The following is a 16,174-nucleotide window of genomic DNA, read 5'->3' as shown; positions in this document are numbered from 1 at the left end:
AGAGACAGAGAGAGAGAGAGAGACAGAGAGAGAAGAAAGGAGAGAGGAGAGAGAGAGAGAGAGGAGAGAGATCAGGAGAGAGACAGAGAGAGAGAGAGAGAGAGAGAGATCAGGAGAGAGCAACCAGGTATTCAAATATATGAGCCTATAGGGCCATTCTCATTCAAACACCACACAGTTTGAATCTGAAATGTTCCCTGAAGTTTCAGGCCCCCAGCTTGTAGCACTAATTTGAAGGCTGTTGTGTCTTTGAGAGGTGGGGGGCTTTGGCTGGTAGAAGTAGGTCCCTTTGAAGCCTATGCCTCCTGTTCTGACTTGTTCTCTGTTCTTTGTGAACAGCTGCTCAGCCTCCTTCTTCTCCCACTAGGGACAGAGCCACTCACCCTTCCTCACCACCACAGACTGAATCCTTCTGAAACTATGAGGCAGAAGGGACTTCTCCCTCCCTTAAGTCGTTTCTGTTAGCTAGGCACAGCATCGCAGAGTTAACTGAAACACCCGCCATCTGTAGGAATATGGATACAGTAGAGCAGAATGTAAAACAGGGACCGTTCCTTCATACTTATCCTTGTGAGAGGTGGGGTTGGGGTCCTGTCTGTGTCTTCTGAGCATATAACATGCTCTGTGCATATGCTCAGCCTACGCTGGCAATACCTACAGTTCTGGGTCTCCATTGTTCTATCAGGTTAGAAGGGTAGGGACATTCATGCTCCCAGAAGCAGTCCTGTTGAGTGAGTGGCCCTAGGGAGATATGAGCAAATGTCTCTTCACCTCTGATAGGGCAACAATGACAGACCAAAAAAGTGCTTTTACTTAGGTCTAGTTGGGCGAGTCAGTTTTTGGGGGGTGACTCAAAGGCAGCTGCATCACCGAAAAACCCACCTGGACTTGGGTAAAGACTGGCGCCCGCATGAGAGCAGCTACTTCAGTCTGACAAGTCTCCCTCCTCTCTCCTAGAAGGGAGCCATTCAATTTGGAGGAGAAGTTGGAACACAGGCAACCAGGGAGTGATGGGAAGTGATGGGTTCAGAGCAGCTCCCCATCTCTGGTCTGTGGAGCAGAGCTCTGAGTTTCGCAGTTGTCACTGACTGTCAGCATAACATCACAAAGCCAAGGCACCGATATTTGTCTTGGTAACTATCTTGATGATGAACCCTGTAATGGCTTCCTCCCCTTCTATAGCTCCCCCTTTCATGTTTCTGTCACTCTCTTGCATTGACTAATTGCACACAAACCCTTGGTCTCAGGACCTGCTCTCAGGGTTGCCCACATGAAGAGCCCTCAGAGCAGAGGAGTGCTTACTGGGGATTTGCCTCACTCTTGTTCTGAAAACATGCTGGAGTTTTCAAGGCTCTTTTGGATGGAAGTTGGCGGTAGATGTATAGGGAGAAAAGGAAGGACTAGTTAGTGTAGCTGATGGCTTGGCGTGTCTCTTAAGAGGTTTCGTCACCTTAGAGTCTTTGATGGATACATCTTTATCATACCCCCTCTTCCCAGAACTCAGGGGTCACAGGCGAGAAGGGACAGGAAGACTGGAAGAGCCATATTGGAAGCCACAGTTCCAACAACACAGTGTTTTCTGGGTGTAGTGGGACAGCTGCACATATAAACTCACAGCCCTTGAGACAGTGTGCACAAAGTCTGTGTAAACTTAAGCCAGACAAAAATTCCAGCCTGGAGGGAGGAAGTTGGCACAAAGTCCCACCTCTAGATGAGGAGCATTGGTAACTTACAGTTGCCAGGAATGGGGGAAATAGTTTTTTTTCTAAGGGTATGTTCCCCAGTAGGTTGACTACATACCCAAGACTATATGGGCAGCACAAATCCGACTCAGTGAACTTTAAAATGTGAAGGTACAAACTTGGGTGGGTCTGGGATGGTGGTAGGTCTCGGGTGGTGGTAGGTCTGGGATGGTGGTAGGTCTGGGGTGGTGGTAGGTCTGGGATGGTGGGGTAGTTCTGGGATGGTAGTAGGTCTGGGAGGAGTTAGGGGAGGAAGAGTGAATATGATCAAAATGCACTATACGAAATTATTACAGAATTAAAAATATTGTTTTTAAAAAATAGAATATCTCCTCTCAGCAAAAGCCCTTATCCACATTTTCATATTATTTAATGTAAAAAGTACTTCTGTTTTAAAAGCTATATGCTATTGACTCTCATACCCTATTCAAAGACTAAACCTACAGCCATTTTTCTACTGAGTATTGATTTGTATTGGGAAAATAGCAAAGAGCGATAGCTTCACTTTTTGGTTTGTAGGATTCACCTGTTTAGAACTTTGCACAAAAGTCAGGGTCCTGGCACTTGAGTCTAAAGAATTTTGCTTTCCCTTTCTCCATGATGAAGGTTAGGGTTCTCAGCCTCACTCCCAGTTCTTCTGTAGGTTGACCATGAAGTTGACAACGGTTTTATACTTGCTTCCTGTGCGCTTGAAAGGCAGGAGCTTTAGTTACCCTTTTCACATTTGTGTCTTCAGCACACAGCATGGTGTCTGCCACACAGAGGGCAGTCTGTAGACAGCGAGGTAACAGAAGTGTGAAATGTCCTACCTTAAGGTCTCTCTGGTAGTGACAGTCTGGGACCCTGCACGGACCCTGGAGTCTGATGTCAGCAGCCTGCTCCTCAGCTCTGTCTGCTGTCCTTGTTTTACACCATAATGTCATTGGAGCCCCTGCCAGACCAAGGACCCTGCTACAAGCTTGTGATGAGAGGAATATACAGGAGGAAGTAGGATCCCAGTCCTCAAATGAGCGAAGATCAAGATTAAATTGTTAAAAAGCAAGAGTCAGCTCACGTTTCTGCTGTGTAATGACCCAGTAAGGGATTTTGTCTTTTTATTTTACCAAGGGCATAAAATATACTTTTTTTTTCTTGTCAAAGGAAGAAAAGCATCAGCAATAAAATTCTGTCTATATGATTTCCCCATCCTGGAATTTTCCCTCCAGATTTAAGTATCTTGACGTTTTGATTTTTCATTAAAGAAAAGTCAGTGTACTAGCTAAAATTATCCATCTCTGCCATTGTTTATACCTCTACACTTACTAAGTTATATGCTGTATTAAAGAAGATGAGATGTTATTCAAACAGGAGGTTAATGCTGTTGTGATAACTCCTGCTAAGTAGGAGAGTAACACTGTGGCCTTAAACTTCCTTTAGAAGAGCCTAAGTTTCAAGGAAAAGAAGAAAGTGAGTTAAGCCTCTGCTGGCTAAGTTCTGACCACTTCAGATGTAAAGTGTCATAGGTAGCTCTCAGCTGTTGTAAAAAGGTTGGGGGGTGCAGGGCAGAGGTCCTAGCATCACCACTGATATTGCCAAACACCGGCTTCAACAAGAGGAAAGCCCTGCCCACCACATATGTAAGTTCTTCATATGGCTCAGTCCTATGTTCAAGTCTCAGTTCAGCACAGCTAATTTCGCAGAACATGGACCACTCATCAGTGTCCGACTTAGGAGAGGCTGTGAGGGTGTGGAGAGGGGCACAGGGGTTGTTGATCAGTGTTTGTCACCTGGAGAAGGCGGGATTCACCTCCCAGGGAACTACTTCAATGTAAGGAAGCTGTCTGGAGATGGAGCATTGCTGCAGTGACAGATATGTGCAGCCTTGATGGCTCGAGCAACCAGAGGAGGTAAATGGAGGTCCTTCTATTTAAGAAAGACATAAAAAAATGTCTTAAAAGATTTAAGAAAGGGCTATCTTAAAACTCTTCTTTGCTAAACATTTAAATGCTGAATTTTTAAAATGTAAACAAATCCCCAAACTTCTTGTTTAGTTAAGTTTAAAACCTATTTCCTGTGATTTTTGTCCTAATACAGTGCCTTCCTAGCCCTGATGCCAGAAGACTTCAGATACTCTATCCTAACGTCAAAACATTTGTGGTGGTTTGAATATGCTTGACCCATAGGGAGTAGTACTGTTAGGAGGTGTGGATTTATTGGTGGAAAGGTGTCACTTTGGGAGTGGGCTTTGAGACCCTCCTCCTAGCTGCCCATGAGACAGTCTGTTCTTGATTTCCCTTATATGAAGATGTAGAACTCTTAGTTCCTCTAGCCCCATGCCTGCCTGGATACTGTCATGCTTTCTGCCATGATGATAATGGACTGAACCACTCAACCTGTAAGCTAACCTCAATTAAATGGTGTCCTTTATAAGAGCTGCCTTGGTCATGGTGTCTCTTCTCAGCAATGGAAACCCTAACTAAGATAGAATCCATCTCAATTCAAGACTTAAAAGCATATATTTATATTGCATCCATGCACACATATCTTTATAGTTTAATATCTGCCTTTCCCAGCTCCCACATGGAAGGGACCAGAGCTACACAATGCTCATGTGCTGGCACAGTTGGTGAGCATTTACCACTGTCTGCAGGTGGATGTTGGATGCTAACTCACAAAGCAATCGATCCTAGTTCTGAGTTTGCTGGAAAGCTGTTGGATTGCATCCACCGTCCTGCAGGCCTCTCTTGAGATGTTGGTATTTAGGTGAGGCTCACACAGGATCCTGGATATTCTAGAGCTCTCTAGGGTACATGTGTTTACATACCACTTGAAGGCCCTTCTACAACTGGACACAGAAGATTCGGGTTTCTGCACTATGCTCTGTCTTAGAAAGAATGTGCAGGCCTTCTGCTCTGAGCCCTCTTGTACATCTTGGATTTCTAATGTGGCTTCTTTCCTGGGCCTGGCTTCCATTTCCTTTTTATTTTCTGACCCTGTCATACTCCCTGGTATAGAGTACCTCTTTCTTTTCTGAGGGTGGAGACAGCTCACCCACTGTCCAAGCGTTCGTCCAGATTCTTGCTTTTTAGGCTTGTCTCATCTCCTGGACATCCAAGGGCCAGAGATCTGAGTTCAGCTTTTGTAGTGGTTCTCTCTTGGACCTGAAGCAATGTCTGTGTCTGGTTGAACAGGGAGATTATAGAAGAACACATAGACAATGGAGGGGGGAGATAATACATGATCAGTCTCTCAGATATGCCATCTATCTGTCTCATTTGTAGAAACAGTAGGATGATTTTTAAGGGAAACAAATTGGTGACAGTTATCTTAAATTTCAAAAGTCACTTTCCAAAGTTTGTCAGTTTACTACAAACTCTAGAAAACAACATGCCACTCAGGCAGGAGAAGAGGGCGTTTGCAAAACTAAGCTGGGTCTTCAGGGACAGCTCTCCTTTCTGCTGTCATAGTTTCCTCCAAACAGTCAAGAGTTTGATAAACTAAGTATCTGTCATGTTATGTAGGGAGGGGTGACAGGCTGAAAGCCACTGAGCAAGCGATGAGCTGCCCTTGCCATGGCAAGCCTCCAGATTGTCTTCAGTGAATATGGCTCTTATGTGGATATGCCACCAGAGTTCCTTCTTTTGGTCCAGTAACTGTGCTTTTAGGCAAGGAGGGCAGAATATATGTGTGTCCCCTACAGACAGTATGGTAGACACCAACTATCTTAATAGGCCAAGCTTTATCTGCTAAGTTATGGGCATATTCAGTCTTATGCTTTATCATTGAATGGTCAGACAGGGACTGGGCACAAAACTGTGGAAAATTTCGTATTGTATTCTGTAGTGGCTGATGCTTGCCTGGAAAATAAGCATGTTCAAGCTTTTTATAGCACATGTTCCTTCCCAGCAAGAGAGCCATTGCAAGTCTGTGTAAGGCTTTTATATTATTATGCTTAACCACTGTGACTTTTACAGTTGCATGCCAGCCAGAGCATGGTAAATTATCAAAAGCACTATGAAGATGTCATTAAACTGCCTGCTGCCATACACCCTTCAGAGGCTAGAGAAGAAAGTGTGTCTTTAGATGTCATTCTTTTTTATTTATTTTTTTTATTTTGGGCATATTAACAGTCTGAAGTACCACTTATGAAAACAGGCCTGTCCCTGCCCCCTCCCTCAAAAAAGTCTTAATAAAATAGTTTTTCTATAGATTGGTACCCACCATGCATTGCTGTAGAATCTGTTCCATTCTCCAGGAAGGAGTCCTAACAGGCTCTTTGGCATCTAATGAAGCCAGTGTGAGCACACTGCTGGTTAAGGAAGAGAACTAAATGTTTATAAATGATTTTTAAAAATTCCAACATACTGAAAGACTCCTGTAAGTAGAGAATAGAGCCCAAAGCCTGTGCACATCTTGGAAAGAGCCCCACACCTGCCACAATCCTGTGTGGGAGCTGACAGTTCTCTGTTGGCTTTTGTTTGGGGATGAGAGGAACTTAAAATCATGGACTATGGAGAACCTTTAAAATGAACATGCTAAAATGCTTACATTGTAAGAAAACTGTATTCTCTATGATGTTGTCTTAGAAGGGTTTTATTCTCAGAGTTTAGAGAGGAGAAACACATTACTGTGTGAGTGTGTGTGTGTGCACATGTGCGCATGTGCATGCATGTGCATGTGTATTGGTCCAAAAGGTAAGTCAAGTTTAATCCCCTAATACTAGAGGACAAGGGAATTTTCTCATTTTCATATTTATTCTTTCAACTTGCAGGGTAGAATGTCTGACTTAGAATTTTCATTTCATGTGTGTGTGTGTGTGTGTGTGTGTGTGTCCATCCATGCAGGTGTGTAAGGAGGTCAGCGGTTGGCATGGTGATGCCTCTCTCAATCACTTCTCCATCTTCCTTTTTGAGATATGGTTTCTCACTGGATTTAGAATTTCCTGATTAGCCTGGCTGGCTGGCTGGCTGGCTGGCTAGCGAGGCCCTGGGGCTCCTTTGTCCACTCTCCTCAGATTATCCCTGACATTTAGGGATCCAAGCTCAGGTCCTCATGTCACCTCTAGGTCCTGCTGCTACTGCAAACATTTAAACCACAGATTGTGCCCCAGGAACACATGCGAGTGTGCTGACTATGCTCCCAAAGCTCTCATGCCTCACGTCTGACTGAGTAGCCAGGGTTAACATTACCGGAGGCAACTTCTGTTCCTTCACAGTTACACAGCTGGAGAGAAAGGTTTGCCCTAGTGAATGAAAGGCTTGTAGCACACGTTTTAAAGAGTGGTAGGAGCCTCCCTGTTTAGTGAAATTGAGGTTAGTAGCTAGTTGGACAGAATAAACAGTGAATTGAAAGGACCTTCATTGAGAGAGGAAAAACATTTCGCATCTCCAACTTTATTATGTGTTGTCAAAATCTAAAATCTTTTGGCCCTTTGGTTAGATTCCCCTTCATCTTTTTTTTTTTTTTTTTCATAGAAAGCACACACACACACATTTTCCAGACTGGTTTATCTTCTACTAAGATACTTAGAAATCTTGAGTGCACAGTAGAGTTGTGCAAGCTTACCCCCGTTAAGACAGGAAAAGTGTTTTTGCCACTTGTCATTGTCAACTTTTTTGGTAAGCCTTTCGTTTATTTTTCTCTAACAAGGGTAAACTGATATTCATCTTCCATCAGTTTATATCACATATAAATTCGTAATGGTGGGCACAGTGGCATAAACAGATCTGGGATTAGACCCAGTGATTTGGGTAAGGATGTCTCCCAAACAGAAGGCCAGAAGTGCATGGGCACACCAGCGAGTCTGCCAGCCTTGTGCACTCCATATGGCAAGGGCAGAGTGAACACCTGTTAGACATGGCTGGAGTCTGCCGGCAGTCGAGGAGTGGCTGTGCAGGCTTTAATTAAGAGTTTCTACTAAGATGCCAAGGTAGTGACTCTTAATAGTTTTTGCAAAGTGTTTTCTAGCAGGAGTCCTGCAGAACTTGCCTTAATGAGCAGCCAGGCTCCCTGGCAATCAGAGGCATCTGTCTGCAGAGTGTAATTGGCGTGCTAAAGTGCTGTCCCCAGGCGATCTAGTTTACAGTGTGGTACTATAATTGGTTTGCTCATCAGACTATTTTTTTTTTCTTGGATGGGGAGAGGTAGTGTTTTGGTCCACTCTTCATGATGCTATCACACTTTTTTAAATTAATGATTTGGAGAGCTAATGAGCTCCTCTATTTATCCACGACAGAGATTCTAAGTATCTCTATCAATTCTTCAATGTTTTTAGTTAAAACTTTTGTCTTCCGAAATCCTGCCAGCAACAGAGCATGGTGTGCCAAGGACAGTTAGGAGAGAAGAGAAAGAAATTGCGCATATGGACTGACATTCAATTGAAACGTTTGGGAGCATTTTAGAGTAGAGGGAGGGATTGAGAGTGAGTGAGCGAATAAGAGAGAGAAACAGAGACAGAGACAGAGACACAGAGGCAGAAGCAGAGAGACAGGGAGATTCCATAAACCACAGAGTGAGATGTAGAGAGGGAGTGGAGGAAGGAGGAGGGTGTAGAAGACAGGCAGAGAGAGAGAAGTCGTGGTGAGTGCAGATGGGCAGCCACAGACAAAATGGATCACACGGAGATGGAAACAGATGCTGTGAAAGAAACCGAATGTCTTATGGGATGGAGGGGAGTGCCCCACTGCACTGCTCCAGGCTCCATGTCTGCCCTTATAAGTCATAGAGTGCGCAGCACAATGTGGCCTTCAGAGGCTGTGGAGCACCATGGTACTGGGTGGGACAGGCAGGGACCCAGGGCCTCAGACCCATAGCAGGTAGAACTAGGCCCTGGAGCAGCTGATTATTTCCTGGGCATGGTGAGGGGTTCTGTACCACGTCCTTCCAACAGAGAAACAGACTTCTCAACTCTTGATGTCTTTCTTTCTTCTCCTTTTCTTTCTTTTTCGTTTCTTCCTTTGCTTTTTATTGTTTTTTGGCCACAGAAAGGTACTGAAGGAAATCTCTGTTGGCGAATTAAATCCAAATGAGACCGTGCAGGCCAATGTGGAAGCTCAGCTCCTCTCCAGGCTCCATCATCCCACCATTGTCAGATTCCACGAAAGCTTCGTGGAGCAGGAGACTTTTTGCATTATCACGGAATACTGTGAGGTGAGACTCTCCTCTCTAAAAATCTGTTGCATGACAAAAATTTTATATAAAGAGACATCTTAAAAATCCTGTTATCAAACAGTAAGTTGAATTATCTATAAGCCTGGAGTCTCCTGTCTCATAGCTCAGAGGAGTCTTCTCTAAGTAAGTGACCAAACTCATTCCTAATGATTATTTCTCTCCCTTTGGCAAATCAGTCAGAGTGCGCTATTTTAAGAAGAAATGTCTGTAACGGAATGCTTTTACATATATGGGGGGGCATCTATGCCCAAACCTCCTATGATAACATAACAAATGCTTAGTTATCTATCTAGACTCTTAATCTAAGTATAGTAGAGGCGAAGTCTCTCCTATTTATTGACTTGTGAATTATGGCTTCAAGTACGCGCAGTTTTCTCAGCTATTCTCTGTTTACTTGAAGTAAGAGCTTTGTGTTTTACTGAGCCTGAAAGGATCATGAAGCTTAGAAAGCTGAGAGAGAAGAAGATGGACACCAGGAAACTGGTCTGGATCTGTGAATCTCCAGCTCCGAGGTTAGGTATAGGGTAGATGAGCAGGATATCTGTACTGGGCAGAGCATAATAGAAGATGCCATGCTTAAGGTTGTGTCGAGATGATCTGGGAGCCAGGCTACCCAAATACTTCTTAGGGCACTAGAAGCTGTAGAGAATGAAAAATTAGAGAAATTATGCTGGGAAGAAAGAAGTCTTTTTGGAGCAGAAGGCCTGCTTGTTTGGCTAAGAGACTTTGGACAGCCAGATGGAATCTGAGGGTGCCATATGACTGGGAGGCAGGAAGGAGGGTAGAGATTGTTCCCAAAACAGCATTGCAGGGGCTGAAGAGGTGGCTGAGGTTAAAGAGCACTGTCTGCTCTTCCAGAGATCCTAAGTTCAATTCCCAGCAACCACATGGTAGCTCAGAAGCATCTATAATGAGATCTGGTATCTCTTCTGGCCTGCAGGCATACATGCAGGCAGAACTATGTATACATAATAAATCTTAAAAAAAAAAAAAAAGAAAAAGAAAAAGAAAAAGAAAAAAAACACCATTGCAGCTTTACCCATTTGCTATACCCACTAAGGAACCACTAGTCAATTTCATCTAAATGAACCTGAGTATTCTCAATTTGACCTTTCTTCTCTCTTGGCTTGTTCCTTCTCTGCTTTGAGGAGAGGGAGGGAGAGACAGAGAGGCAGAGATATAGACACACACACACAAACACACACACACACATGTATTCCGGGGGGGGGCGGAGCTTAGTAGTGATGAAACCAGTTGCTTAGGTATGTAACTTCTCTACCTAATGGGTTGTTAGGAAAGTCAGTAAGATGATGAGTGTAGGGTGGGCACATTGAATAGCCACTTCGGGAAAATGTGTGTCCAATATTTGCAAAGTTATAGATATTTGGATATGTAGCTATGCTCTAAATGATCTGTTATCATTTAATACTTTTTCTTCTTTAGCTCTTTTAGTTGATAAGCTTTCACTTTTACAAATAACGACAGCTCCTACATGTGATGATTGGTTTCCCCCACTGATGACCTCGGCTTACTCACTTACTTGTAAAATGTTGATATATTGCCTTATGCAATCCATACTGCTCCCAAGTTCACTCTGTAGCCATAGCTGGCCTAGAACTCCTGCACTCCCATCTCCATCTCCCAAGAGCTAATAAGATTGTAGGTGTTGGCTCCCATACCTGGGGCACATTCTTAAAAATGGTCTCCTCATCTTAAAACATCTTAAAGGGAGGTAGGTATTGCTCAGTAGGGGGCTCGGGGAAAGTGAACAGGCCTGTAGCCCTGCCTTCTGCTCTTGTCCCCTCTGCTCCACATGACGTTTGTCTTTGAAGGGTACTGTTTAGTTTTAATTAATTTAAAATAAAGTGGCCTGTGCAGCTAGTGACTGTCCATGCAGCAGCCATGGGTGCCATGCTCTAACTTTCTCTGGCAAGGTTACTTTTTACCTTTTTTTTTTTCTTTTTTAATTTTACGATAATTTTGAGCTTCCAGGCAGTTTGTGAGACTAGGACAGTGATCTCCTCCATCTCATTCCCGTAGACTTCCCAGGTTTATTGCTAGCTACACCCCACATTTCCTTCTCTATTTCCCTTTTCCCTTTCTATACACTCTAGCCTTTTCCTGAACATCTCGAAAATAAACCTGTTGTAGTGTGTGTCTTGAACTGCATGAATGTCTCTCAAAGGCCTGCATGATACAGAGGCTTAGGTACCAGTTTATTGGAAAGTGGTGGAAACTCTAGAAAGTAGGGCCTTCATTGGACTTGCAAACTTTATATGCCCCAATACAGGGGAATGCCAGGGCCAAAAGAATGGGAATGGGTGGTTAGGGAAGTGGGGGGGGGGGTATGGGGGACTTTTGGGATAGCATTGGAAATGTAATTGAGGAAAATACGTAATAAAAAATATTAAAAATTAAAAAAAAAAAGAAGAAAGTAGGGCCTTAGGACTCTGGTGTCATTCCTTGAGGGTGGCATCAGAGTTCTGGCCTCCTCCTCACTCTGCCCTCCCCAGATGCCCACCCTCTCCATGAGGAACTTCTCTCAGCCGTGCGCTTCTCACCAGAACAGTCTCCCTCACCACAGCCCCCAAAGCAATAGAAGCAGCTGACTACTGACTGAAGCCTCTGAAACTGCGAGTTAAAATGAATCCTTCCCGCTTTCAAGTCGATTTCCTCGGGCGTTTTGTCATAGCAACAGAAAGGGAGCACAAAGTTCCAGGTCAAAAGCTCCCTTGTCCCAAACAACTACTGTGCCCTCTAAGACCACGGACCCTCTCATTCCTAACCACAGTAAAGTGATAGGAAGTCAGGAAATTAGCACCGAAACAATGAGCATGCAGGCCACCGACTCTCAGCGGTCTATCACCGATCTGATATCTGCAGCGGCGGCTTCACTTGGTAACTTGGTAGAGATGCAGAGTCCTGGCCTGAAGCCCAGCCGCGCTGAATCAGACATTGTAGGGGTGGGGTTCAGCCATCTGTGTTTTGACAAGCTCACCAGGTGAGTCTGAAACAAGCTGAAGTTTGAGAACCACCCATCTAATTCACAATCTCTAGTCAAATTTGCTCATTTGTTCCAATTATGTCCTCAGAAAGGGCATTTCTTTAAAAAATGGCTTTTGTCAGGCCGGATCCAGTGAGGATCTGCATTAAAAATTATCTGCGTTAATTTTTAAATGATGGTTGGTTTCCATAGACGAAGTGGCTCTCCAGGGAGGGGGTGTTGCCATGGTGATGGCTGCCAGCTGCACTGCACAGCTGCTGGGCTTCCAAGGGTCTGTGGTCCTGAGCTGTCAGACTGGCTCTTCCCAGGCTCCTGAGAAATGATGTGTGCCCATTGCTCCCTCCTTGTTTCTCAGCTTCAGATGCAAATTCACTCTTAACTCGATCAGGCCTGATGCTATCCTCTTCTTAACTGAGGTAAAATTACTGATATAGGAAATACATGTAACCAAGCCTTGATCTCCTGAGAACATTGTCACCACTGCAGTAGCTCCTCTTCTTATCTCCCTGTTCCCCTTTGCTGATTTACTTTGGGACCTTTCATGTCTGTAATATATTCATGCATCCCTGACATGTTCAACCTGCTGCTCAACCCACTGGGCATCTCAGAGTATGTGTGAAAAGTGAACAGCTAGGGGCTGAGGAGATGGCTCACTCAGTAAAGAGCCTGCTACAGGAGAATGGGGACCACAGTTTGCATCCCCAGAACCCATGTCAAAATCTAGGTATGGTGCATGGGGAGATGGGGACAGGTGGAGACCTAGAGCTGGCCCATCTAATTAATCAATGAACTCAGAGCTTAGTGACAGCCTCTGTCTCAAAACATGAGGTGGGTGAGAGGGAAAATACCTGGTGCATACACACTGTAATGTCTATTCCTGCTTGTCAACTTGACTATATCTGGAATGAACTAAAATCCACAATCCAGAGTTGGAGGGCTCACCTGTGATCCAGATCTTGAGGCTGGAAGACACAAGTTTCTCACCTGGATCTTGGCATGGAGATCTTGAGGCATAGTGGCCATGAAAAGCTTAGGCCCAGGCAAGGTAGTACACACCTTTAATCCCAGGAGACTGAGGCAAGGGGATCTCTGAGTTCAAGGCCAACCTGGGACAAAACAAGTCCCAGATCCAGGCATGGTGGTACACACCTTTAATCTGGGCCACACCTTCTGCTGGAGGCCTACATAAGGACATTGGCAGAAGGAAGATTCTTCTTTGCCGCTTGCACTTACCTGCCAGCACATCCGTTGGAACTGACTTCTAACTGAAACAACTAGCCTCGTGGGACTGAGCAACTACTAGATTCTTGGACTTTCCAGTCACAGCTGACCATTGTTGAGGAGTTGGACTACAGACTGTAAATCATCACAATAAAATCCCTCAATATACAAAGACATTCCATATGTTCCATGACTCTAGAAAACCCTGACTAATATACACATGTACACATACACACATGCACACACATGTACATGTGCACCCATATACCCTTGAATATACACACTACAGATGAACATAATAAATACATAAACAAAGCATCCACCAATTGGTATTGTAGTACTATAATCTCAGGATGAAGGAAGCAAAGACAGGAAGATCACAAATTCAAGGCAAGCCTGAGCTGCAGTACAAGGCATTGTCTGATAGTTCCAAAGCTACTGAAGCAGCAGAGCGTTTCAACAGTGGGTGTTTCCTGTCCTCCACAAAAGAAGGACATGGTACTATGCGTCCTCTTTGTCCTTCCTCCACAGTCCCATATGTCTCATCTTTGCTTAGGCCATTACTTATTCTAACGCTTTCTCTTCCTCACCCCACATCTTCAGGTTCTACCTAGATTTCTGGACCCTTCAACTGTTCCCTCTTCTCTCCCAATCAAAGACTTCCTTTTGTTAGGAAGACTGTCTTCTCCCATGTGTAGTGGAAATGTCAGGAAGTCACTGGAAGGAAGTCATTCCCACCCCCATGTCTCTAGCTGCCGAATCATTTTTTTTTTATTTTGCATGAAAGCTAGCATAACATCATGTGCATTGTCTCAGACTCCAACATGCGAGCAATATCCTCATTCATTTTTTTTTAATCACATCTTAGGTTGAACCATGAAGCTAGCACCCACGACATTTCTTTTTGAAACATTCGTATTAGCTGGTATAAGTCATAGAGCAGAGTGGGTTTCATTGTCACGTTCCCAGAAACACTTAGAATGGACTCTTTCCCCCTCCCCACCAGTTCCCTTTCTGCTTTCAAAGGTGGTGCCCCTTAGCTGGCTCGCTACCATTTCCTCTGAGCTCCCACCGCATTCTGGCAGACACAGATGATAAAAGAGAAGAATGCTGGCACATCCACCTGACACATATGTCACGTGAATTTGTCCTACTGTATGGCCACATCAGTGTCCTGCACCAGAGACCTGTGCAGTACTGCCTTTCAGGTCTTCCATGCGAATGAATGAAGACAAGAGTCCTAGAAACCTGCGCATTCTGTTAATAGATGCAGCAGGGGTTGAGAGCGTAACTCTCTAGGAGAGAGGGGCAATGGCGGGAGAGCATGTAAGCTCAGAAAGAGCTAGAGCAGTCAGACTGTTCTGTTCTTGTTTGGTGATGGAAACAGCTACAATGTCTACATCAGTGTCATGGTCATTCCAGCCCTTGACTGCACATTGGGCTCACCCGGAGACCTTTCAATCTGCCCGAGCCTGAGATCCACTTCTGGTAATCTCACTTATTTGGCCAGGATATTGCAGCTCGGCAACAGGATTTTGAAAAATCTCTCAGTGATTTTAATGGGAAGCCAAGGTTGGCACTGGGGGTTGGGGGGAGTACTTATTGTCAAAATAAATGGTAAAGGAAATCCTGGTCAGTGCTTAAGATCTCATGAGCCAGGATGGGGCCCAGAGCTGAGAGCAGGGGAGTCTGGGCCAGCCTGTGGGTGTAGCTGATGACCAGGCCTCCTGTGTCATAAACATGGAGACAAAGTATAGAGCAGAGACTGAAGGAAACCGGAGATTGCCCTACCTGGGGATCCATCCCATCTACAGTCACCAAACCTGGACGATAGTGTGGGTGCTAGGTAGTGCTTGCTGATGGAAGCCTGATATGGCTGTCTCCTGAGAGGCTTTGCCAGAGCTTGACAAATACAGAGGTGGATGCTTGCAGCCAATCATCGGACTGAGGCCGATGGAGGAGTTGGAGAAGGGACTGAAGGAGCTGAGGGGGTTTGCAGCCCCGTGGAGGGAGCTCCCTGGGACTGGACCACCAACCAACAATACACATGAAGGGGCCCATGGCACTGGCTGCAAATGTGGCAGAGGATGACCTTGTTGGACATCTGTGGGAGGAGAAGCCCTTGGGCCTGAAAGTGTTCGATGCTCCAGAGTAGGGGAATACCAGGGTGGGAAGGTGGGAGGGGTGGGTGGGGGGGGAGCACCCCCATAGAGGCAAGGGGAGGAAGGATGGGATAGAGGGTTTCTAATTTTACCCAGCCCCTCCTCCTTGTCCCCTGAGCAGCTGCTTCCATCCTGCTCCTTACATCTCTGTGGAAAGAAAAGTACAGGCCATAGCTCTGTGGAAAGAAAAATATGGTCCCTAACCCACATGAGCTTCATGTCACCTTGGCAACTCCAGTTCTCATGGCTTATGGATAAACTGGTGTTCTCTATTATTTATCGGCTCTTTCTGAGCTTGCCAAGAGTCTTTCCTGAGCCCCCACTCTGTGTCGGGTGCAGTTCTCAGATGTAGTTTGGGGGTAATGGGGATGATGTGGTAACTGCTTTGTTTCCCACTGCTGGGGACTTGAGCCCAAGACCTTACACATGCAGGGAGGCGCTCGATTCCTGAGCAAAATCCTCAGCCTAATGCCAACTTTCTTCAATGAATTTGTCTGGCAAGTTAAATGAGGCATTTCTATCAATGACTAAAATAGATTGTGTCACAAGAAGGGTAGTTACAAATAGCTTGGCTGTGGACTGTGGGAACTTGGCTGGGGCTAGCTTATTATATTTGAACTTGAAGTGTGGGAAGGATTCTGTCAAGTCGAGTTGGGACATTAAAGTCAGAGGAAATGGCACCGAGGTAGAAAAGTGGGAGACATGATTTACTTCACCTTTGAACACAGCGTGTTTGCAGCTGAACACATCCCCTAGAGTTAGCCACTAGGGTGTTGCAACACAGTGATGGAGACATGGACAGTATTTTTTATTGAATTGTGTTTCCTTGGTGGCATCTGTACCTATGTCATTTTCTTTTGCTGTTGTGTGTGTGTGTGTGTGTGTGTGTGTGTGTG

At 45.0% G+C, this 16,174-nt stretch overlaps 1 protein-coding gene across 5 annotated transcripts in view; it reads left to right on the top strand.

Annotated features, from left to right (window-relative positions):
• The window catches only part of Nek11 (NIMA related kinase 11), a 226,816-nt gene that overhangs the window by 42,823 nt on the left and 167,819 nt on the right, over positions 1 to 16,174 (top strand). For all 5 annotated transcript variants that reach the window (XM_021171347.2, XM_021171349.2, XM_021171348.2 and 2 more), the window contains exon 3: positions 8,705 to 8,870. In XM_021171347.2, coding sequence (XP_021027006.1) covers positions 8,705 to 8,870 — 166 coding nt within the window. The remainder of the gene's footprint in view (positions 1 to 8,704; positions 8,871 to 16,174) is intronic.

The sequence above is a fragment of the Mus caroli genome, chromosome 9 (genome assembly GCF_900094665.2).
Source record: "Mus caroli chromosome 9, CAROLI_EIJ_v1.1, whole genome shotgun sequence".
In the NCBI taxonomy this organism is placed as follows: domain Eukaryota; kingdom Metazoa; phylum Chordata; class Mammalia; order Rodentia; family Muridae; genus Mus; species Mus caroli.
Note: the sequence above shows the minus strand (reverse complement) of the source record. Positions and strands in the feature narration are given on the sequence as shown.